The sequence below is a fragment of the Chiloscyllium punctatum genome, chromosome 41, assembly GCF_047496795.1.
Source record: "Chiloscyllium punctatum isolate Juve2018m chromosome 41, sChiPun1.3, whole genome shotgun sequence".
Taxonomy (NCBI): domain Eukaryota; kingdom Metazoa; phylum Chordata; class Chondrichthyes; order Orectolobiformes; family Hemiscylliidae; genus Chiloscyllium; species Chiloscyllium punctatum.
The window spans coordinates 20,163,688-20,187,557 of NC_092779.1; the positions used below are offsets into that span (position 1 = coordinate 20,163,688).

Below are 23,870 nucleotides of genomic sequence, written 5' to 3' on the forward strand. Positions count from 1 at the left end.
GGCAAACACAGACTGGTTAAGTATAAGTGTCATGCTACCAGCTGCTAATAATCAATTGGATTTGTTCTTTTTTTCAGCGCACCAAATGGGATGTAGACTAAAATACCTGGCATTGCGTGGGCACTGAAACTTTTGTACCACATTACTCATTTGTGTGGTCGGCAAAATGGCTTTTTGGTCCGATAGCAGTATCATGCTAGTGAAAAACAAATACTCATGGATTTACTGCATGGCGGCAGTGTAAGACAGCTAGTTTTATCTGTTGTTCCAATTTTTGAGTCACCTTTCCCCTTCCAAGGTAATCTCAAATAGACTGGCACCACTCAGAGACAAGAGTGGTGGGTGCAAGTCCTTTTGTGAGTTTCATGACATACAACATAAGTGTCATCATTTGACCAAGGCATCCATTATCTCACAGGATAGTTTTGATCTGCTTATATAGTGAGCAAATGACCAGGGTCCAATTCACTGGATTGCCAGTCATCTTGTATTGCATGAGATGTAGGAATCCCATGATGTATATTGACTAGTGAATGTAGGCTCTTGATATATAGTGGTTAATGACTGATTTGCCAACTTCTCAACTAAAACATTGAGGAAGAGGATCTCATTTGATTGCAGGATGGAGTTTCTGAAGCTGCGTAAAGAAATTCTTTGACGCAGCTGTGGATTTAAATATTGCAAACACATCATCTCCATGTGAGAAGAATGGAAGGGGGAGGATGTTTGCTGCCTTTCCGTGAGAGTTTCGCTTTTCATCGCCAATATGTTAGCGAGAACTGGACCTGCAGCGGATCCCATGGCAATGCCTTCTGTTTAAATGTACACAGTATCATTGAAACAGAACTCAACCATACAAGTTGCTAAGTTTATAAGTTTGATGAACACAAATTTAGACAGAGGTGGTACATCTAGATTTGCCATCATATAGTGACACAGTACAGTGTCAGTGGCTTCTTTGAGTACTATGCTGGTAAATAAACAGGTGATGTCAAAAAGCTACATGGACATTTCTAAATATGTAATTCTTGTATGATCCTCAAGTGTGAAGGAATCCTTCACTGTGTATGTGGAAAACCCATTTAGAACGAGTTGCAACAGCTCACATAGCAATCTAATCCATATTGTGCAGTGTCAATCACAGCTGTAGGATATAAGGGGGCATCAGTTTTATGAGTCTTATTGGTTTAGTATTCAGTACTAAATCTTATATGGCCTGATCTCTTCTCCATTATAAAGCTAGAATACTAGCCTGAATGTATTCTCAAAATTTTTAGCTTTCACTACTTCAACTGTTCTGCTTCTCCCAGTCTATGTGAAACTCAAATACAAACAAATGACACTTTTAATAAGCATTTAAGCTAGACTGTAACTTCATTATTGTGTAACCGTTTATTGCTTTTACTTTGTTACTAACATATAGTAAACCCTTTTTAATGTTGTGATGTCTAAAAAGTGCAGTATTGTCCTTCTGTTGTATTGAGCAACTGAATGGCAGGCTTCACAGTTTTTCTCCGTGTGTGGCATACACTTAAAAAGTTTGAGAACCATTGATTCAATCTCGTGTAACTAAATCATGCTCAGTTGTAATACTTTTATTAATTGAAATTGGTAAATGGCAGACCATGCATAAATAAAAGACCTAATGAGGTGTAACATGCTCTATTTAATCTCTGTAACCACTCAGCTGTGAAAAATAAAGTTTTTGCTTAGCATTTGGAACCTGAAGAAGAGTGGAAAATACATTGTAAATCTTGGAGCCAAGTAAAGTGTGCATTCCATCCAAAAAGCACTGTAAAATATTGTGAGATGACAATGTACCTTATTTGCTACTTATACTTTTAACCTGGCTTTAACAATGCTGAAAATTGCACAGATTGAAGCTCAATGGCTGTAAATTTCTCAAGTGCAAAATAGATGCAGATGATAAATGCTACATGAAAAGAATCTTTGTAATGGTAACAACCCAAAACATGATCATCTGGGTGTAAAGCAGTGGAAGAAATGGGTTTGTCACGTATATTAGGTATGGAAGAGAAAAAGGCCAAGAGACCAAACGAGCCATGGTAGGGCAAATATGAGGAGCCAGCCTGGGAACTACAAAATGTGTTAGACAAAATATTAAAACTGGCTGATCAACAGCAGATGAAATTTAATATGGCCAAGTGCAAGATTGTGTGCAAAGGAAAAAAAAAATGGGTGAACCCTGTGAATGGTGTTAAAATAACTAAAGATGAAGTTGAAAGGAAAAAAGGAGTTTACGGTAGACTCAGCAACAACATGAATTTATATGTGCCTTTAATATAGAAAAGTGAGATGGGGGGAAATTCCAGAGTTGAGGTGAGAGTGACTGCCCGTGACATCAAGACACCATTTGACCCATGAATAGCATCAAAGAATCCTGGTTAAATTGATGTCACCGAGAATTAGGGTGAAACTTTCCACTGTCCGGAATCATTTAAATCACGAAGGAAGACTATTGTAGTTGTTGGAAGTCATAGAAACATTGAAAATCGAAGAAGGAGTAGGCCATTTGACCATTCGAGCCTGTTCTGCCATTCATTATGATCATTGTTAATCATTCAAGTCAGTGGCTTATTCCTCCTGCTTTTTCCTCATATCCTTTGATCCATTTAGTCCCAAGTGCTGTGGGACTTGCTATTTCTGTAATAGCAAATTCCACAGGCTCACCACTCTCTGGTTAAAGAAGTTTCTCCTCCTCTCAGTCCAAAATGATTTACCCCGTATCCTTAGATTGTGACCCCTTGCTGTGCAGTCAACTGACTTTGTGAACATTCTTCCTGCATCTACCCTGTGTAAACCTGTTAGAATGTTATTGTTTTCTATGAGATCCCCCCTCAATCTTCTGAACGCCAGTGAATATAACTCTAACTGATTCAACCTCTCCTTACACGTCAGTCCTGTCTTTCCAAGACTCAGTCTGGTAAAAGTCTTCTGCATTCCTTTTATTGAAGAACCCCCTTCATCAGGTAAGGAGACCAAAACTGCAACAATATTCTAGTTGTGGCCTCACTAAGCCATGTATAATTGCAGCAAGACATCCTTGTTGCTGTCATCAGAACATGTTGCCCTATGAAGGCCAACATACCATTTGCCTTCTTGACCATCTACTGCATCTGCATGTTTATCTTTAGTAGCAAGGTTACCCAGGTCTCATTACATAATCCCCTCTCAGTTCTGATAATCTGGCTTCCTGTTTTTGGTCACAAAGTGGATAACCTCATATTTATTCACATTGTACTGTATCTGCCATGCATTTGCCCACCCACTCAGCTTGTCTAAATCACATTTAAGGATCTCTGCATCTTCCTCACAGTTCACTCTTCCACCCAACCTTTTCTCATCTGCAAATTTAGAGCTATTAGTTGGGGTCCTAGTGCTGATTCCTGCAATATCCATGATTCACTGGCTACCATTCCAGAAAATGCCCACTTATTCCAACTTTTTGTTCCCTGTCCACCAACTGGTTTTCTGTTTACTTCAGTACAGTAACCCCCAATCTCATGTGCTTTAATTTTACACAATAATCTCTTATGTGGGATTTTGAAAAAACTTTTGAAAGTTCAAATAAACCGCATCCATTAGCTCCCCCTCAACAATTCTACAAATTACAACCTCAAAGAATCCCAGGAGGTTTTGTCTAACACGAATACCCTTTCCTACTGACTCTGTCCGATCCCACAATTTATTTCCAAGTGCTCAGCTATTAAATCTTTTGTAATGAACTGCAGCAATTTTCCGATTGCTGAAGTTAGGCTGACTAATCTATCATCCTGATTTTTCCTTTGTCTCCCTTTATAATCAGAGGGGTTATGTTAGCTATCCTCCTATCTGTAGGAGCTATTCCAGAGAACATAGAATCTTAAAAGATGACCAACTATGCATTCTCTATTTCTAGGACCACTTTCTTAAGTACTCTGGCATGTAGATCATCAGGCCCGATTTATTTGCCTTCAAATCCTTTCATTTCCAAAACACCATTTCCCTACCCATTCTGATTTCCTTTCGTTCTTCCCTCCTACTAAACCTTGTTTCCCCAACATTTGACACTTTTATTTGTGTCCTCCTTAATGATCACAGAACCAAAATATGTATTTAGTGAGTCACCCATTTCTTTGTTCCCCAAAATTCCTCTCCTTCTGACTACAAGGGGGACTTTAATCTTTTTCTCTTCCCATCCCTGTAAAGCCTTTAATAATCACTCTTGATGTTTCCCACAAGCTTAATCTCATCTATATTTTTCCTTTCTTAATCAGTCCCTTTGTGTTCCTTTCCAGAATTTTGAACTGCTCCCACTCCTCAGGTCTTTTATTTCTTTCTGGACAATTTATGGGCTTTGGATCTAATTCCATCTGTAATTTTCCTTTGTAAACCATGGTTTGGCCACCTTTTCCATGTTACCTTTGCACCAGACAGGAATGAACAAATTTTGAAGTTTACCCATGTGTTGTTTCAATGGTTGCCATTGCCACCATCATCCCTTGAAGTAATGTCCCCCAATCTATCATAGTCACCTCACACTTCACACCTCATCCCAACATAATTTCTTCTATTTAGAGTCAAAATTTTAGTCTCAGAATAAACTACATCGTTCTCCATCTTAATGAGGACTCTGATTACATTATGGTCAGTCATCTCCCAATGGCCTAGCACAATGAGGTTGCCAATATTCCTTTCTCATTACACAAAACCCAGTCTAAGATACCCTGTTCTCTAGTTAGTTCCTCAATGTATTGGGCCCAGAAAATCATCCCTTTTACACTCCAGGAACTCCTCCTGTATGGGACTGTGACTAACTTAATTTGTCCAACTAAATTAAAGTCACCCATAATTAGAGATCTTCCATCATTGCATGGGTCTCTAATTTCCTGTTTAGTGCAATTCCCAACATTACTCCTACAGGTCTATGTACAAACCTATCAAAATTTTTTTACCCCTAGGTGTGTCTCAGCTCTACCCGTCCAAGTCAGTCACCTCAGTCCCAGAATATTGCTGAAGTTCCTCAAGCCAAATCATTCGAGCTGATTCTTCAAACATCTTTCCTCTGTCATAAGGTCAGAAGTTGCAATATTTGCTGATGTTCGCACAGTATTTTGTTCCATTCATAACTCCTCAGACAGTAAAGCAGTTTGTATCCACATGCAACAAGACTTGCAAAATACTCAGGTTTGTTCTAAATAGGAATTAACATTTGCACCTTACAAGTACCTGGCTGCTAATAACCATCACCAATAAAAGACAATTCAATCACCTTTTCTTGACGTTCAATATCATTACCATCACTGAATCTCCCATTGTTAGCATCCAGAAGGTTGCCATTGACCAGAAATGTAATTGGCCAAGCCACATAAATACTGTGACTACAAGACCAGGTTTCACACAGTGTATTTTACCATAAATAATTCACCTCTTGACTCCCCAAAATATTTCCACTACCTGCAAGACACAAGCTGGGAGAATGATGCAATAGTCCTTGCTGACCTGAGTGAGGACAACTTCAATAATGCTCAGGAAACTCAACACTATCTGAGACAAAGCATCCCATTTGTTTGGCACTACACCCATCACCTTAAACCTTTACTTCCTCCACCACCAACGCATAGTAACAGCGCATGCACCATCTCCAAGATGTACAGCTGCTTGTGGAAGACTTTTAAATAATAATAAGGTTGAATGTAAAGAATACATATATCAGGGTTTTACATAGCTTCAGGTTAGACTTTATGCAGTTGAAAGAGTGAGGGAGACAAGTTTAATTTAACTGAGAGCATGCAGGATCAGAAATTCAATAAAACACTAAACAGGACACCAAGGACATGAACACTCTGGTTTCTGCCATTGACCTCATTCCTTCTTAACTGGTGTCCACTGAATCAAAGGAAATTGGCACAGTGTTCTCTGTGTTTAGCTTTATTAGATGTATTCAATATTCATTCAAACTTGAATGTAGTTTTAACAAGCGGTCTGACTGTAGAAGAGCGCTGGAGAGGTTGAGAGAAGAAGTTGGATCAGTACAACCAGCTGTCATATGTGTATGTGTCAAAGTCGTCACTCAGATGCAGATAAAATCATTAAAGAGCAATATGAGGTGCGACAGGAGAGGATAGCTCTGGTGGTGCCTCTCCACTGCTATGGAACATGACCTACTCACTGGATATCAATCCAATATTCAGGGACAAAGGGCTGAATTTGAGTTCTGGGAGAGCTGAGCATTGTTGCAGTAGCTGGAGGGTTGGGAGGGTGCCTCAAGAGAGAGGCGTTTTCTGAAGAATTTTTAATGTTTAAAAATAAAGTGTGGCCACAGCTGCATCTAGCCAGCATTATGGAAGGGTCCCACTTCACAGGATGGCCTGCAGCTACAACCATGATCCTCCAACAATCAGAGGTAATGTGGGCTGAAAACTATCAGAGGTACCACTGGTCATTCCCCTCCATCCATGTGACAACTGTCAACCAGAGACAGCATATACTTTTTGGAAATTCTCAGAAGATTTCGTATGAATAATATGTCCTCATTGGCTACCCACTGCTAGTGGCCCCACCTCGAAACCGCACCCCTCAAAATGGACTGGAAATAGGAGAATATTGGCAGACTCAGCAATAGAAACTATGACTGTTGGAATGTATAAACTGGAAAAATCGAATGGGCAAAAATACTCCAGATGAGTTCATAGAATGTTTTCAGGATAGTTTCTCAAAACAGGACATTCTGGAGCCAACCAAAGAGCAGACTATACTAGTCCTGGTGTTGCTCAACAGGATATGATTAATTAATAGCCTCATACTGAAGGTACCCCTAGATGATAGCAAAGCATTCACTTTGAGAGAAGAGAAGGGAGGGTCCAAGATTAGCATTTTAAGGCAATTCTAAAGGGATGAAAGCAGAGTTAGCTAAGATTAACTGGCAAATTAGGTTTGTGATCGAGCAATAGAGACAAGAATTTAAGGAGATATTTTGGAAGACACAGAATATGTACATTCCAAAGAAAAAGAAAAATTCCAAGGGAGGAACCCACCATCTCTGGTCAGCTAAACAAGTTAATGGTGTCAGATTTAAAGACCAACGAGTAATTATGCTAAGGTGTGTGGCAGATCAGAAGAATTGACAAAAATATGTTTTATAAAATCAAAGAATCACTCTAAGCTTAATGAGGGAAAATTAAGTACAAAAGATAGTTAGCTAGAAATATAAAATCAGATAATAAGAATATATATATATAGCTATTTAAAAAAGGAAAAAAAAGAGTTAACAATATGGAGGCTAGTACAATTGCAACATTAAAAGGCATCTAGATAGGTATATGAATAGGAAGGGTTTGGAGGGATATGAGCCAGGTACTGACAGGTGGAAGTAGATTGGGTTGGGATAGCTGGTCGGCATGGATGAGTTGAAACGAAGGGTCTGTTTCCGTGCTGCACATCTCTACGACTCCACGACTCTATGAATGTTGATCTGTGGGAAGTGGGTCCAGGGAATTAATAATGGGAAATGAAATAATGAGATGGCAAATTAATTGAACCAATATTTTTCATTGGTCTTTAATTTCGAGGATACAAGTAGCATCTTAGAAATAACTATAAACCAAGCAATAGAAGGGAGAGAGGAACTCAAGGGAATCACAATCATGAGTCATGATTTGGAGTTGCTGGTTTTGGACTGGGATGGATATGGTTGAAAATCATACACCACCAAGTTATAGCCAGGTTTATTTGAAAACACAAGCTTTTGGAGCACTGCTCCTTTGTCAAGTAAAATGAAGTGGAGCTCTGGGATGACAAGCTGTTGGGTCCTGATGGACTTCATTCTAGGATCTTAAAAGTGGCTCATGAGATAGGTGATGCATTCACTCTAATTTTCTAAAACACCCTAGTTTTGGGGAAGTTCCATTAGGTTGGAAAAATTTTGGTTGGCAAGATGAAAAAAAATAGTATGCCACAGGAATCCGTGTAGTGACATCAACTTTTTACAATTTACATAAATGGCTAGGATAAAGGGACTGAAGGCAGGATTGCAAAATTTGCTGATGGCACAAAGGTAGGTTAGAAAGTAAATCACGAAGAGGACATAAAGAAGATGCAAAGGAAATTAGATAGGTTGAGTGGTGAGCAAAGAGCTAGCAAATGGAGAACAATATGGGAAAATTGAAATTGTCCACATTGAGTGGACAGAATGAATAGAGACCATATTATCTGAATGGTGAGAGATTGCACAGCTTTGAATTTCCTAAGGCATGAATTACAAAACATCAGAATCTAGGTATAACAAGTAATTAAGAAAACTGATAGAGCGTTAGTGCTTTTTACAAGGGGAACTGAATACAAACTGTATAGTACATTTCAAGTATAGTTCAACCGTACAGAACATTAGTGAGATCACACCTGAACTGTGAGCAGTGTTATTCTTATTTAAAGAAGGTTGTAAATGTATTGGAAGCAATTAAGCAGAGAAGGCTTACTAGACTCGTCCCTGGAATGGAGGGTTAGGTTAGAGTTTAGAAGAGTAAGAGGTGATATAATTGAAATATGTAAGATCCTGAGAGCCTTGATATGGTGGATGTGAAGAGGATGTTTACTCTTCTGAAACAATGTGGAACAGCTTTAAACACTGTTTAAAATAAGGGATCATCCATTTATGATAGATATGGGAGACATTTTCTTCTGGGAGAGGATCATGCATCTTTGAAACCCTTTTCAAAAGATGGTGGAGGCAGTGCCTTTGAAACGTTTTAATTGGGAGATAGATAAATTATTGATAATCAAGGGGCTGAAATATTATTGGAGTAGTTGGAAACGTAAAGTAATAAAATCAGGCATGATCTTATTAAATGATAAACTGCTTGAAGAGCTGAGTGGCCTGGTCCTGTTTCTCATTCATTTGTTCAGGAGTTTAATGTCCAGCTCCAGTGGCTTGCCCTGTTAACATTTAACGTTTCAAGGAGCATTAATTACTTCAAGTTGAGTCTATCTTCTTGAACTAAGTAAGTTTAAGTGGGTTGAAGGGCCTGCTTCTGCTCCTATTTGGTATATTTGTATCTTTGCACGTATGTTCGTTTGGTCCCAATTTCAATTTTGATTTGTTATTCGAGGATAGTTGTTTTCACAAGTTCTTTGATGTAACAGTGATGGTTTCCTAACTGCATTCCTTGCTTTTGATTCATGTAAAGGTACTTGAATAAAAATAATAAAGCAAGATGCTTCAGGGAAAGACTTGGCTAGTGTACGCTAGATACAAATCTCATAAAGGGTCTTTTCTGAACTTTTATGCTTCTCTCTGGAGCACAATTTTCTGAGCTTGTTTTTGTTTATACTTGCTTCTTCCCTATTTTCTTGTCAGTTTTGGCTGTAAATCTACTTCTTTCCTCTTCTCCTCAATAGTTTTCTCAGTGTTCCTTTAGAATCTTGTTGGTCCAAACATTGCATGTCATGGTATGTTTCTTGAGCGCTCAGTTCCAATCATTTTTCAGCCACAAATTGGTATAAGTGGGAATAGGTAATGACATGGTCATCTGAAATTTCAGACCAACAGGAACCAATACTGACTTAGCTAGTGAAACCTAAGATCAGAGAAAGAAACAGAAAGGTTGAGAAAGAATTTTGTTGAATCAGAGTTAAGATGGTATTAACTTCTCTTTCAGTTTCTAATTTAAGAGGGAGAGAAAGGTAGTATTTAGAAAAATAAGACAGAAAGAGAAGTGAGAAGAATATTTCAAAACTCTCTCAACAATTTACTGCCAATGGCAGTGAGACTACTTAATTTCAACAACATGAACATATAACACTTTGGAGCAAGACTAGGCCATATGACAATTTGAACCTGCTCTATCAATCAATAAAATCATGGCTCATCTGGTTTTGGTGTCAACTCCACCTTACTATCTGCACGCATTAGCCCTTGACTTCCTTGTTCATCCAAAAACTATCCAATGCAGACTTGAATAAAGTTAAAGACCCAGCCTCCACTAACTTCTGAGGAAGAGACTTCTGGAATGAACCACTAAAAGGAAAACGTTACCCTCAGCTCTGCCTTAAAAAGAAGACCTCTTAATCATCACCCATGTCCCTTAATTGTATCCTTTCTAGGAGAAACATCCTCCTGGTGTTCACCCCAATCAGTCTTCTGAAGATCTGACATGCTTCAGTAAGATCACCAGTCATTCTTCTAAACTGCAGGAGGTATCGGCCTAACCTGTTCAAAGTAAGATGAGCCCTTCAGCCCAGGAACGAGTCAAGTGAATCTTCTCTGAACTGCTTCTAGAGCAATTGTATATCTTCTTTTTCAAATGAGGAGACCAAGACTGTACACAACAACCCAGCTGATCCCTCAAGGCCCAGAACACCTGCAGTAAAACTTCCCTACTTTTACTTTATATTCCTCTTGTGATAAACAACAGAATTTGATTTGTTTTCCTCATCACTTGCTGCATCAACATTCTAAATTCATAATTTGTGGACCAGGACACTCAGATCCTCTATACCACCAAGATCTGCAGTCTCTCTCAATTTAAGTTTTTATTCTTTCTGCCAAAATGGACAAGTTACCATTACCCAAGCTCTCTGCCCATCTGCCAAATGTTTGCCCACTCACTCGGTGCATCCGTAGCTCTTTGCCTCTTCGTCGAGAGTGTGGTGCTGGAAAAGCACAGCAGATCAGGCAGCATCCGAGGAGCAGGCGAATCAATGTTTCGAGCATAAGTCCTTCATCAGGAATGAGTTTCTCCTGTACCCCTTCAAGACAATTTACTTTCCTAAAGTAGTATCATTAGCAAATTTAGCTACCCTACTCTAGTCCCCTCATAGAACATAGAACATAGAACATAGAAGAATACAGCGCAGTACAGGCCCTTCGGCCCTCGATGTTGCGCCGATCATCTAAATCATTGATATAGATTGGAAATAGTTGAGGAGCCAACAGTGATCTCTGTGGCACTTTGGTTATAGCTTGCCAATCCAAAAAGAAGAGATGACCCAATCATCTCTACTTTCTGCTCCCTGTTGGCTAACCAGTCCCATATCCAGCAAATAAAATGGATGAGCAAACACTCATCTTTTCGCTGAGATTTATCAAATATTTCTGTGAACTTCTGCCACTGCAACTCTGCTTGTCCTTAGTTTTAACCTATTTTCCATGCTCACCTTAGCCATATCTCCCTTAATATCTCCTAATTACCTTCATTTAAGTTTAAAACCTCATTTCTCCCTTTCTATTCTGACTATTTCCTTCTTGTGCTTCCAATGTTGAGTTTCATGATAGGGCCAGAAATTGTATTATTAACAAAATCTTTAGAACATGAAATATTGGCTTTAAATAACTCAAGTGAGATTCATTTTTATTTGCACCCCAATGGTTTTTTAAGCATTAAAACGTGTGTCCTGAATTTAACCCACATTATTGGTCCAGCAATTTCGAACTATTGTTCCTATTTTTACCATGTAACCAGTCCTGTCCTGACTCTTTTGTTCCAAAAAGGTTCCATTCTTTATAAAAATGACAGAGTTGTTTTCACACTGATTTGCTCACCATGTAATTGCACTCTGAAATTTTTGGAGGTGCAGATCAAGTTTCTCCATGTGTCACTTACTCTTCCACACACCTCCACTATTTACCCTTTCCTCCCTCCTCCACCAATTTTTTTCAACATGATCTGTTCCAGTATTTTTTAAAATGTCACCATCCCATTGTTAGTGTACTTAGAACACATCTCGTTATCTGTCAAACAGTAAAGTTGTTTCAAAAAAAAATTTCCGAGATGGCTTGAAAAAGTTACTGATGTACAATTTCTTATTTGTCTCGAAAACAAAGGAGCTATGCTAGCAATTTTAGAAACATTTTCTGTTGTAACCAAACTAATAAAATTAGCAATTAACGCTTAATCTAAATTTAAGCTTCTTTATCCTTTGATTCAGGAATATAAGTTGTCAGGACCCAGGAATTTGTTAAAGAAACATTGAAACTTCTTACAACCATTTAAACCCTTTATTATTTCATAATGCATAACTCCTCCTCTAATTACAAAATGCTTTCAGACTTGGGTTTATTTCCCTACTTTTCTTGGATAAAAAAATCAGTGGTAAAAATAAAATTTCCTAAGAACTATTCAGCATTCAAGCCATTGTAATCTTAGAAGTTCTAAGTCTCTCAACTGTGAGGCTGTTCTGTTTACATTATGGAGTAGTTTCCACAGCAGCTGGAACAACAATAAAAACTGCACATGCAGAACAATTTAATTCTGACCACTGCAATTTTCACCATGGCCAAGAAAGATACCTACAAAATAGTAAACGCAAGGCCTATTCAGTTAACAGGGACGATACCACGATACCACGGTATCACTGCTTCCACTAGATTGAAGATTATTCTTCTTGGCACTGCCCTAAAACCTAAGCAACCCAGGAGAATCTTTGTGAGATAATTGATGTAATTATAGGGTGTTTTCAAGCTCTGTGCGCACTTTTGTTTTATAGGGCAGGTCATTACACTGGTCTGCCAGTGGACTTGCGGGCAGGGAGGACTCATATAATTCAGCACAAGAGCTGAAACTGTGTTGCTGGAAAAGCGCAGCAGGTCAGGCAGCTTCCAAGGAACAGGAGAATCGACGTTTCGGGCTTATGCCCGAAACGTCGATTCTCCTGTTCCTTGGACGCTGCCTGACCTGCTGCGCTTTTCCAGCAACACATTTTCAGCTCTGATCTCCAGCATCTGCAGTCCTCACTTTCTCCTCCTAATTCAGCACAAGGTCTACTATATGCTCCTGCCATCTGATATTTTATAGTGATAATGCTACTTTCTGCAGAAGGGCCTTAGATATGTCTACCTTTGTCCTCACTGAGGATTCCCACGAGCGTGCCTGACCCATTTCCTGCACTTCTGCCCTCACCCCTTCCCTTCAACAACAACAGTAGAGTCCCCTTTGTCCTGATTTTTTACCCCACCAGCCTCTGCATCCTAAGTAGCATAAACCATCATTTCCAACACCACCAGGCTTGTATTCTTCCTCCTCCCTTGTCAGCATTACACAGGGTATGTTCCTTCTGGGACACCCTGAACCAAACTTCTTCCACTCCCAATACCACCCCACAACCCCGCGGCCCTTTCTCACACAATTGCAGAAGATACAACACCTGTCTGTTTATGTCCCCTTCTCACTATCCATTGGAGTACCATAGCAGGCCAAAGCACAAATATTAGCATGGGAGCAAGATGGTTTATTGAAATGGCAAGCAAATAGAAGGTCTGGGTCATTCCTATGGACAGAATGGAGATGTTCTGCAAAATGATTTGGTCTCACCCTCCTCATCTGTCAACATCATAAATGGTTGCATTTTCTAGCCCCGTTCAATTCTGAGTGATATCAGACTATGAAACATAAAATGTGTTTTGCTGTCCACAGATGCTATCGGACCTGCTGAGTTTTGTCTGATTTTTCTGTTTATATAAGAATAGGGGAGTCTTGCTAGAACTGTTCAAGCACACCTAAAGTACTATGTATAATTTTTAGATTAGATTACTTACAGTGTGGAAACAGGCCCTTCGGCCCAACAAGTCCACACCGCCCCGCCGAAGCGCAATCCACCCACACCCCTACATCTACCCCTTACCTAACACTACGGGCAATTTAGCATGGCCAATTCACCTGACCGGCACATCTTTGGACTGTGGGAGGAAACCGGAGCACCCGGAGGAAACCCACGCAGACACTGGGAGAATGTGCAAACTCCACACAGAGTCGCCCGGGAATTGAACCCGGGTCTCTGGCACTGAGGCAGCAGTGCTAACCACTGTGCCACCGTGCCGCCCAATTTTGATCACCATATTCCAGGAGGGACCAACTTGCATTATAAAAAGTTAAGAGAAAGTTCACCAGTTTGATTGATTGAAATAGTGTTTTTTTCCTCTGAGGAAATAATGAGCAGGTTGGAATTTAGAAGATGTGTTCTTATTAAAACAAAAGATTCTGAGGGCACTTGATAGGATAGATACTAAGAGGATGGTACCTCTCATGGGGAAATCTATTAACCAGGGGACAGTTTCCAAATAAGGAGTCTTCTGTTTAAGATATACTTGCGGAGGAATTTCATCTTTAGTGGTCACTAGTGTTTGTAATTCCTTTCCTAATAAGCAATGTATTAGCTGAATATCTTCAAGGCTGAGCTGGACAAAGTTTTGATCAATAAGTGAGTTCAAGAATTAATGGAGGCAAGCAGGAAAATGGAGCTACAGCCACAATCAGATCAGCCATGATTTCTGAATGGTAGAACAGGCCCAAAGCCTACTCCTCTTCCTGTTTTTTATGTTCTTTGTAACACAACTGCATGGATGTAATGAAAATGGAAAAAATGTCAACCCTTAATATGGATTGTTTTGACAAAATAATCAAAACAATGTTGCTATCTTTTTCTAGATGGGAAGGTGAGGGTGAAAATGAAGTGGGAAGGTGCAAGGAAACAGGCCAAATCCATGTGAGGGTCGATCCCAAGTACTACAGGCCTACTGAAGTGGTAAGAACATTTAAAAATTAATTAAAATGTAACCCAGTTCTGTTCATGTAAAATGCTTCATTTGACTACTTGTTTGTAACATTCCTTATTATATCCAAAATTATAATTGTATTCCAGAAATGCTATAGCTCAGAAGCATTTCTAGCAGTTTTACACCTTCACTATTATCCCATTGTTAAAACATATTACTGTGTTTGATGATTTGGTCTTGTTTCTGATTATTAAACTAGTTGTATCCTACTTGCTGTGACTCTTTGGGTACCTATTCAAATTGGTTACACAATTATCCTTTGTTTAAAATTCTGCTATTCCTTTGAGATAATATCTTCAAACATTTGCATTTTTTATTTGATATTGCATAGATAATGTATTTTTCCAAATTGAATTATGCATGAGATTGCTCATTGTAAATTTAAGTCACATTGTTAGTATTTTTTGTGTCAAAAAGGCACAAAAAACAGGATAAATCCAATCTTCTCAATTACTACCAGCAGAGAATGGGAAAATATCAGTACCAACAAGTGGCATGTTCACATCAATAACTTGCTCACTAGTGAGTTTAGCCTGTATCGCTTGGTTCCAGGCTATTTTTATAGTCATGGTCCAAGAATAGACAATGAACTAAGTTCAGAGCTGCAATGAGAGTGGCTGCGCTTGTCAGCAAGTTAGCTTTTGACCCAGTGTAATACCAAAGAGCATTTGTAAAACTGTAGTTGATAGGGTTCAGAAGAAAACTGTCAGGTGGCAATAATCCTACCTAGTGCAAAGAAAGATGGTTGTGGTAGCTGGACCCAACCATCTCAGCCCAAAGAAATTACTGCGTCATGTCTTCAAGGCAACGTGCTAAGCCCAAAGTTTTTCAGTTACATTATGTATTTCTCTCCTTCCATCAGAAGGTTGAAAATTGACTTTTTATTGATGATATTACAGTAATTTACTTTGCAATTGCACTGATAACAAAGCAATCCATGCAAGCTTGCAGCAAAAACTAGACAATATTGGACTAATAGCTGATAAGTAACATTTATAGAATCCCTACAGTGTGGAAGTGGGCAACTCAGCCAATCGAGTCCACACTAACCCTCCAAAGAGCATCTAAATTGGCTCAAAATGTTTTGATTAGAAATTGGCTGCCTGAGTAAAGTCCCAATTAAATACCTGGAAACTTTTCAGGAAGGTCTAGATACTGTCAAAGGAGCCAAGGCCAACTCGCATGTTGACCGGGAAACAATTCCATGATTAGGCTAGGTCTGCCTAATGCCATTTACCTTACAGGCAAAGATAGAGGCTGAAATCAGAAGGCTGGAAAGTGAAGGAACCATTAAACCAATCCATTTTGCGGAATGGGCCGCACTGGTCGTGAAGCCTAATGGGTCACTTCGCCTTTGAGGGGATTTTAGTCAAAGGCAAACAAAGACAGGACCCCTGCCTGGATGTTCACAGCATCCCTGACTTGAATTGCTTTGTCTTTTTTTTAATGATTCAACCCCTCAGCCAAAGATATCTCTTCTCTCTTGCTTTGCCATTTAGCACAGATACAAAGGAAGGAGGTTGGTTGTCAGCAGAGTTGAGTCAAGTCAATTGGGATAGCCTTCATTCAGCAGAGTAATCCTCTAATAGCAGTTCAGGGGCCTGGAAATGGTCCATCAGCAACTTGGGATAGTGAGACTCAGCATGGTATCTACACAATGGTTGAGAAGCACAATATTGGGTATTCCACCAACCACCTTGAATCTTTCTGATAGTGTGCTGCTTTCTTTCTGGATTGAGAGACGTGCAGATAACAAGATGAAAGTGGGTGGCAAAGTAGTTACTTTAGATGCAGTTGGAGAGGTGTCCTGAGCTAGTAAGTAGGGAGAGTAGAGAGAAGATGTTGCAGGCATTAATGAGAGTTGTAGAGAATACGTCTTATTGAGAGATAGGTACAGTAACAGATATAATGTGACATGTTGAAAACATGATGATGGCACTTACAATGGCGAGATGGAAAAAAGTTCATTAGCCTTCTTCCTACAGCACTGGGCTTTTCTCCAGATGACTGAGACTGCACTGACCCAGATGGAAACCTCAGACCAGGCCGAAACATTTTGCTGACATGGCTTTCGTTCCTGGGCTAGGGGGATGAGGGTGTTCTCTCCTCCACTCCACCCCATCCACTACACCCTCCAAGTCCTGGTCTGCAAAGTTGGACACCAATTTTCCTTTCTCTGCCAAGTCTGAAGTAAATGACAGGGCAGCTCTGGACAAACAGTGTTCGGCCTGATGCTCAACATCCTTTTAAATGTGACACTAGTTGACAATCCACTCCAGATACCCTGGCTGTGGCACATTGTTCTGGGTACAGTCGAACTGGACTAGAATCAGACAAGGTGGTGTGGCAATAGTGGCCAGGTAGATAGTTAATAAGGCAACTTTGCAAAGACACGGCAAGCAAACTCATTCAAAATTCAACAGAATTGACACTTAGCCAAAAAAGCATAAGATTTAGCCCATGTTCTATTTTCATTCACTATCTAGAAGTCCAGTAAGTGACCTTTACCCCCACTTCTCCAGTTGGTTGTTTAAATATGTTTTACTTTGATTCGTGTGCTGAATAGAATTTTCAACAAGATGGTTTTGGTCCCTTTGGAGAAACTAAAGTTGCATTGCTTATTACAAGTACAGCAATGCCTCAGTTAAATTTCACACTTTAAAAATGATCCAGTTTGTACAGCCATATTTGTGGTTAGACAGCAATGTTATCGTTTTTGTTTTCAAGCATATAAACTATTTAAAAAGAGATTGAACTTCTCAATCCTGAGCTTTCAGTTACTATTTATATCCTAATGATACTGATTTAAGCAGTGCAATCGATTTAAGGGCTTTCTTTTTGGGAAAGTAATAATGCTACTTTACAGGCACAAATGTGTCTGGTTTATGTTACATTTCCAGAATGCCGTGTGTAATTACGACAATAAATCTGACACATATGGCACAATTTTGATGACTTCATTGGCAAACAGTGCAGCTACTGTTTAAGAAGAAGCTCCTTGAACAATATTAAAGACAATTCTTAATTGATTATTTTTTATAAAATTGTGCTTATAAAATTTATCCTTATATTTGGCCATATAGATATTTTTTTATTCAACCTGTTCCGAGGTGTTCTGGTGGGGATATCACAAGAGCCCTTAAGTGTATGTCTATAAATAAAGATATAGGTTATCTAGTGAATCACTGGGTGCCTTGCCGTAACAATCAGAATATGAGACTTTATAACTGTTGTCAGTCAGTATGGGCATTGTGATAATAAATGCTGACTTTGTTTGTAATGGTGCTCTGTCATATTGTGGACAACTCACATTTCACGAAGTGAAACACCCCAATAGCATAAGAAAATGTTATAATGGGTGACCAAAAGCTTGGTTATTAGGATAGGATTTAGGGAATGTCATAAAGGAGGAAAGAGACCAGTCAATGAAACCAATCAATTAAAGTATTTAGTAAAGTGCAGCAAACAATTTGGAAGAACAACTGGCTTGTTGGCCTTCATTGCAAGAGGATTTGAGTTCAGAAGTAAAATGTCTTACTGCAATTATACCTGGCCTTGGTGAGAACATGTCTGTGCGTCGCATCCAGTTTTAATCTCCCTACCTAAGAAAGGATATCCTTGCTACAGGAGGAGGTTCATTAGGCTGATTCCATGGGTGACCGGACTGTCCTATAAGGAGAGATTAACTTGACTGGGCCTGTACTTACTAGAGTTTAGAAAGATGAGAGGGTATCTGAATGAAATTTATAAAATTCTGACAGGACTGGAGTAGATGTACTGAAGATGTTTGCCCTGACTGGGGAGAATAGAACCAGGGGTCATAGTCTCAGGATATGGAGTTGAACACTTAGGACTAAGATGGGGAAAGAGATCAATTTTTTTAGATTTTGAAGGCATTGAGAAGTATGGGGAGAAAGTCAATCAGACATGATCATATTGGAAAGCAGAGCAAGCTCGCAGAGCTGATGGCCTACTCCTACTCCTAGATTTGATGTTTCTGTGGAAGAGGCAAGGCTCTTGACAACAGTATCCAAAGCTGTTGGCTGAGATTAGTGCTGTCCAGCCTTTGCACGTCGGTGAGGATGCTGATTTTGCGGGAGAGTAGGTTGCACATTTCAATTTTTCTACCATTTGGAAAGGCTATGAGCAAATTTCAGAAAGATAAGGTTTCACACAACAGTAAGCTTGAATTTCAGAGAAAATAGAATTATAAACCACTAAATCGATAATTTTGTAAGTAATTCATGAAAATGATCACTGAAATATGCCAAGCAGTGAACCCATTCTTGACTGCTTTCTCAGGGTGCCTGTGTGGGAAGGAGAGAGCTTTGTCTTATCCCCTGACTTGAAGCCTCATTCCACCCAAGAACTCAGATCTCTTTAATCATACAATGAACTTGGATTCATGACAGACCTGTCGAGAAGTCAAAGTCAAGTATAGTCTTCGGATTTAAGCTTTGTAATAACCCTATTTATTATACATTCATATTAAAACTGCTTTAGATGGCAATCATTAGATATATCTGGTAAGATATAAACTGTGATATACACACATATGCATGTGTGCGTAATTTTGAAATCTGTAATTAAGTTTGGATTGTGAATTCTTGGTGAATAACGTAGGATTTCTATGTGTCTGCAGTTAATAATTAACTTAGTATTTCTGTAGCCACGGTGATTTATTTTAAAACAGTCCGTGAGCACTGTTTTGGCAGCCCAAAAGGGTTTTTGGCTACCTTTAGGATTTTACGAACTAGCAAGACAGACAATTTGCCTTATGGTTTGTGTTAGAAACTGCTAGTATGGGATTTTTTTTAAAGCTTGAGGAAAACAAACACAATGGAGAGAGAGAATCTTTTCATTCAGTTTTTACTTTGAGTTAGTCAGCTCTATGAGGTCCTTGCATAGATATGCAAGTATACAGCAGTGCTCCTGAGGAGGGGAGAATATAGTAAGACTAGATTACCCTCGAATAAAGAGTTAATGATAGCCCACCACACAGGAAGTGTCAGGATGAAACCCTGAAGAGGGCTTGAAGCTGAGTTCACATAAATGCAGGTGTATGATAGCTCCACAAATAAGCTATCAAAGATTTCAGTCCAAGAGTTAAAATCATGCTTATTTAAGTGTGGTTTTAGGGAAGTGATTCTGGGGTAAGTATTGTACAAGGGTTGCTATTGGGTATTATATAAGGGATATTTTTAAACTTGTGTGGGGTGTTTGGGATTAATCTGTTGCTGTGTGTTTAAAACTCTCTGAATATAGGTTATAAATGAATAGATTAGTTTATTCTAGTTTATCTTCATTTCTTTTGTTTCATTAACTTCTGTTTTATTGCTAAAATATATCTGTGTCAATGAAAGATAATTTTGTTAAAACATAAATGAAATAAAATATGATCTATCAAGGCAGATTTCAGTCTGAGATCTGACTTGCCCAGCAATATTATTGGCTGGGATCATAACACAGGCTCTAATTTTATTGTTAAGTTATTTAAGAACTAATCGGTCTTCTTTTAGTGTTCGTATCCAAATGCATTTGAGACTCTCCCCAAGTTTGCGAATTTACAAGAGTCAGGAAGTCATAGCCATACAGCACGGAAACAGACCCTTCGGCCCAATGCGTCAGCACCGAACAGATATCCTGAACAGATCTAGTCTCATTTGCCAGCATTTGGCTGAAATCCCTCTAAACCTTCACAGTTCATATATCCATCCAGATGCCTTTTAAACTTTTTACCAGCCTCCACCACCTTCTCTGGCAGCTTATTCCATACATGCACCACCTCTACATGAAAAGGTGCCACTCAGGTCCTTTTTATATCTTTCCCCTCTCACCTAAAACCTATGCCTTCTAGTTTTGAACTGCCCACGCTGGGAAAAAGACCTTATCTAATTACCCTATTCATGCCCCTCATGATTTTATAAACCTCTATAAAGTCACCCCTGAGCCTCTGAAGCAGCAGGGAAAAAAGCCTATCCAGCCTCTCCCAATAGCTCAAACCCTCCAATTCTGGCAACATTCTTGTAAATCTTTTCTGAACCTTTTCAAGCTTAGCAACATCTTTCCTTTGGCAAGGAGATCAGAATTCAATGCAGTATTCTAAAAATCCTATAAAATGTCCTATACAACCTCAACATGACGTCCCAACTCCTTTACTCAATGTTCTGACCAATGAAGACAAGCTTGCCAAACACCTTCCCCACCCTGTCCACCTGCAACTCCACTTTCAAGAAACTATGCACCTGCACCCTTAGGTCTCTTTCTTCGGCAGCACTCCCCAAGGCCCTACCATTAACTGTATAAATCCTGCCCTGATTTGCCTTGCCAAAATGAAACACCTCAAATAAACTAAAATAAACTCCACCTACCACTCCTCGAGAGCTCTAGTTCAAGTGTTATAACTCCAAATAAGTTGTGATATTTATGTTGAGTGAGGTGCAGCTGTAACATTGTTGCAAGGTTGCTCCAGGATTCTGAAACCCCTAAACAACAGGAGTCTAATCTTTTGCATTGAACCCACGGCATGATGTCATTTGCAGTATTGTGCTCTTGTCACACTCACCACAGTTGTTACTCTTGCTGTGCAGGGCTTCATGAATCTAGTCACTTGCTCAGCTCACTGCTCCTCCAATCAGAGGTTGTTTACCTCCCAATTAGAATTTGCTGCTGATCTTCTCACTACTGAGAAGCAGATTCTGATTGGAGGGCATCTCGTTGCATAATCCTCCCCTTGTACTACTTGTATTTGAAAACCCAGTTGCAGGCCACACATGAGGCCTTGGTGAACAGTATTGTCACCCCTAAGCCAACTTTCGCAAGTGTCAGCGTGACAACTGAAAGCGTAGGCATCAATGGTGGATAAAAGAAGTATCACAGATAAATGTACTAGTTTATGGCAATCACTTTCTATTTGATGTATAAAAACTCACCAGAGATTGATGAATCACTTCTTCAAGTCATTTATCAATGCTCCAGTTCTTGATGTTCTTGTATTAGATTTTGGAACCTTTCCTTTTTTTTATCAAGTAGAGCTTATGTATTTTTTAAAATTTGTCTCTCATTAAAAAATGAGAGCAAGGCTATGATTGTGACAAAACTTTGAAATGGCATTTGAAGAGCAAAAAGCTGGAATAGTGATGAGAAAGATAAAGTTTAGAAAGTCGCATGTAAAGGAAAAATGACAAAGAACAGCTTGCAAAATGTAAAAAATATTTTGATTAAAATTATTTTGTTCACTTAAATAAATAATTAGAGATAAGCAATTCCTGATATTTGAGAAGTTTTATTACTGTAGTATTAATGTTTTTTCAATACCTATTTGTAAACTGAAGAGTAGAGTTTTTAAGAAGACAGTCTTTTCTATTAAGTTTCCAAAAGTCTTTTAAAGTAATGCTGTCTAGTAGAGGAGAAGGAATTGGTGTATGGGGCTTCAGAAAATAAACAATCTGCCTCATGAGAAATTATCATCTGTTATTTAATTATATTTAAAACGTAAATGAACATAATTATGACCAAGTTTTTAATTAGTAAATTGGAAATAAAGCAGAATCTTTTGAAAAAGAATAGATTAAAAGCCAAGAACGTAATATATATTTAGCTTTGGAGAATGCCACTCAGTATCATCATTTTTTAGCGTGCCAGAGACAAGACAATTATTCCTTTTATACACTCCCTCTGCTACCAGGAAAAAAAGTGTAAAATTTACGAGGAAAGAGTCTGCACGCCATGCAAATATTCACTTTCAAGAAATCAGTGGACGTGCCTACACTAAGGAAGTAGGCAACAAATTGAGACTTTGGAATTCTTTTACCGATAGGAAACAAATGGTATCATAGTATTGTGCTATGTTCTTGTGCCAATAACTCTCCTTCCTGCAGAAAACAAGAATAATGAAAGTACCAATAGGAGTGTAATTTGGCACAATTAGAAGGGATAAAAATACAATTCAGAATGCTGCCTGAACCTGTTTGGCCTAATGACAACTGCTCGCTGACTATAAAGAGCTTTGCAGTTTGACTTTTCCTAACAAGCTTTGCAGCAGAACAAAAGGTGTACAGTAATCTCACTTGGGGTTATCCTTATCCTATGTTCAATTTTGCTTTGTTCAGGGATTAAACAGTGTTAAAGTGGTTTTAGAGTAAACAGTGGGAATGTGCTAAGTAATAGCAGAAGCTCAGGTGAGTGATTACAAAATTCAGACTGTGGACTGCATGCACCTTTAATCGTGCAGTAATCCCACAATACTACACTGACATGTCAGCCTGGATTATGTAACCACCTAGCACTCCTACGCACTGTCTCTTCATAAGATTTTCTGTCCACTGTGTGTAATGTAATCATAAATGTTCAATATACTTACTTTTAAGATTTCACGACAAATCTTCAATGCAACTATAAAGACCATTTTGGCAAGATTTTTATTTTACATATCCACAACTAACCCAACATACTTAACTTCCCAAAAATATTTTAACATACTTTCCTTGTTCCGTGGAAACTCATCCAGAGCAAATTCAGATTGTATCCAGGGGCATGAGTAAAATTTATCCCGTGCAAATACCACAAAAATAGATTATGGAACCTTGCTGTGCACACATTAGATACCACATTTCCCATGCTGCAATTGTGATTATGCATCTAAACTATTTAGTTTGCCATGAAGGGGTGACTGGAAGTCATGAAAAGCAGTCTGTATATTAAGATTCTTGATTTATTAAGCTAAGTACATGAAACATGTAAGTTGAATCACTAATCTTAAGAAAATAAAGAGAAGAATGAATGCCATCATCAGGATCATTTCCTTTATTTTGCCTTTTGAAAAGTGACGATTTTTATTTAGTTAGCAAATCCATTTGGATTTTCACTCTTTTTACCCCGACTCATTTCCAAAACAGATCCCTTTGACATCCAAGGCCTAGATAGTTGAGAGGCCTTCAAACTAGTAGCAGCGCTCATTGAGTCACGGAACAATGTAACACTGAAAGAGCTATTTGGTTCATCGTGTCATTCAAGTTTTTAACTTGTTTTATTTGAAGGCTTTTTTGAATTTACTTCCACCACCCTTTCAAGCAGCATATTTCAGATTATTGAGTTTTTTAAAAATCCCTCGCATTGCCTCTCATTCTATTGCCAATAATATCAAATCAGTATTATCTAATTATTGACCCTTTTGACATTTGAAGAAGTTATTCATATTTACTCTATTAAAATCCATCATGATTTTCAAAGTCTCCCCTCATGTTGCCCATTAACCTTCTCATTTCAGGAAAACAACTCCAGTTTCTCTAGCTGTCCACACAAATGAATTTTTTCAGCCTTT

The 23,870-nt window shown here is 38.8% G+C and overlaps 1 protein-coding gene across 2 annotated transcripts in view; it reads left to right on the top strand.

The window, feature by feature from the left end:
- gmds (GDP-mannose 4,6-dehydratase) overlaps positions 1–23,870 on the top strand; it is a 650,097-nt gene that overhangs the window by 567,254 nt on the left and 58,973 nt on the right. For both annotated transcript variants that reach the window (XM_072560523.1, XM_072560524.1), the window contains one exon: positions 14,421–14,517. In XM_072560523.1, coding sequence (XP_072416624.1) covers positions 14,421–14,517 — 97 coding nt within the window. The remainder of the gene's footprint in view (positions 1–14,420; positions 14,518–23,870) is intronic.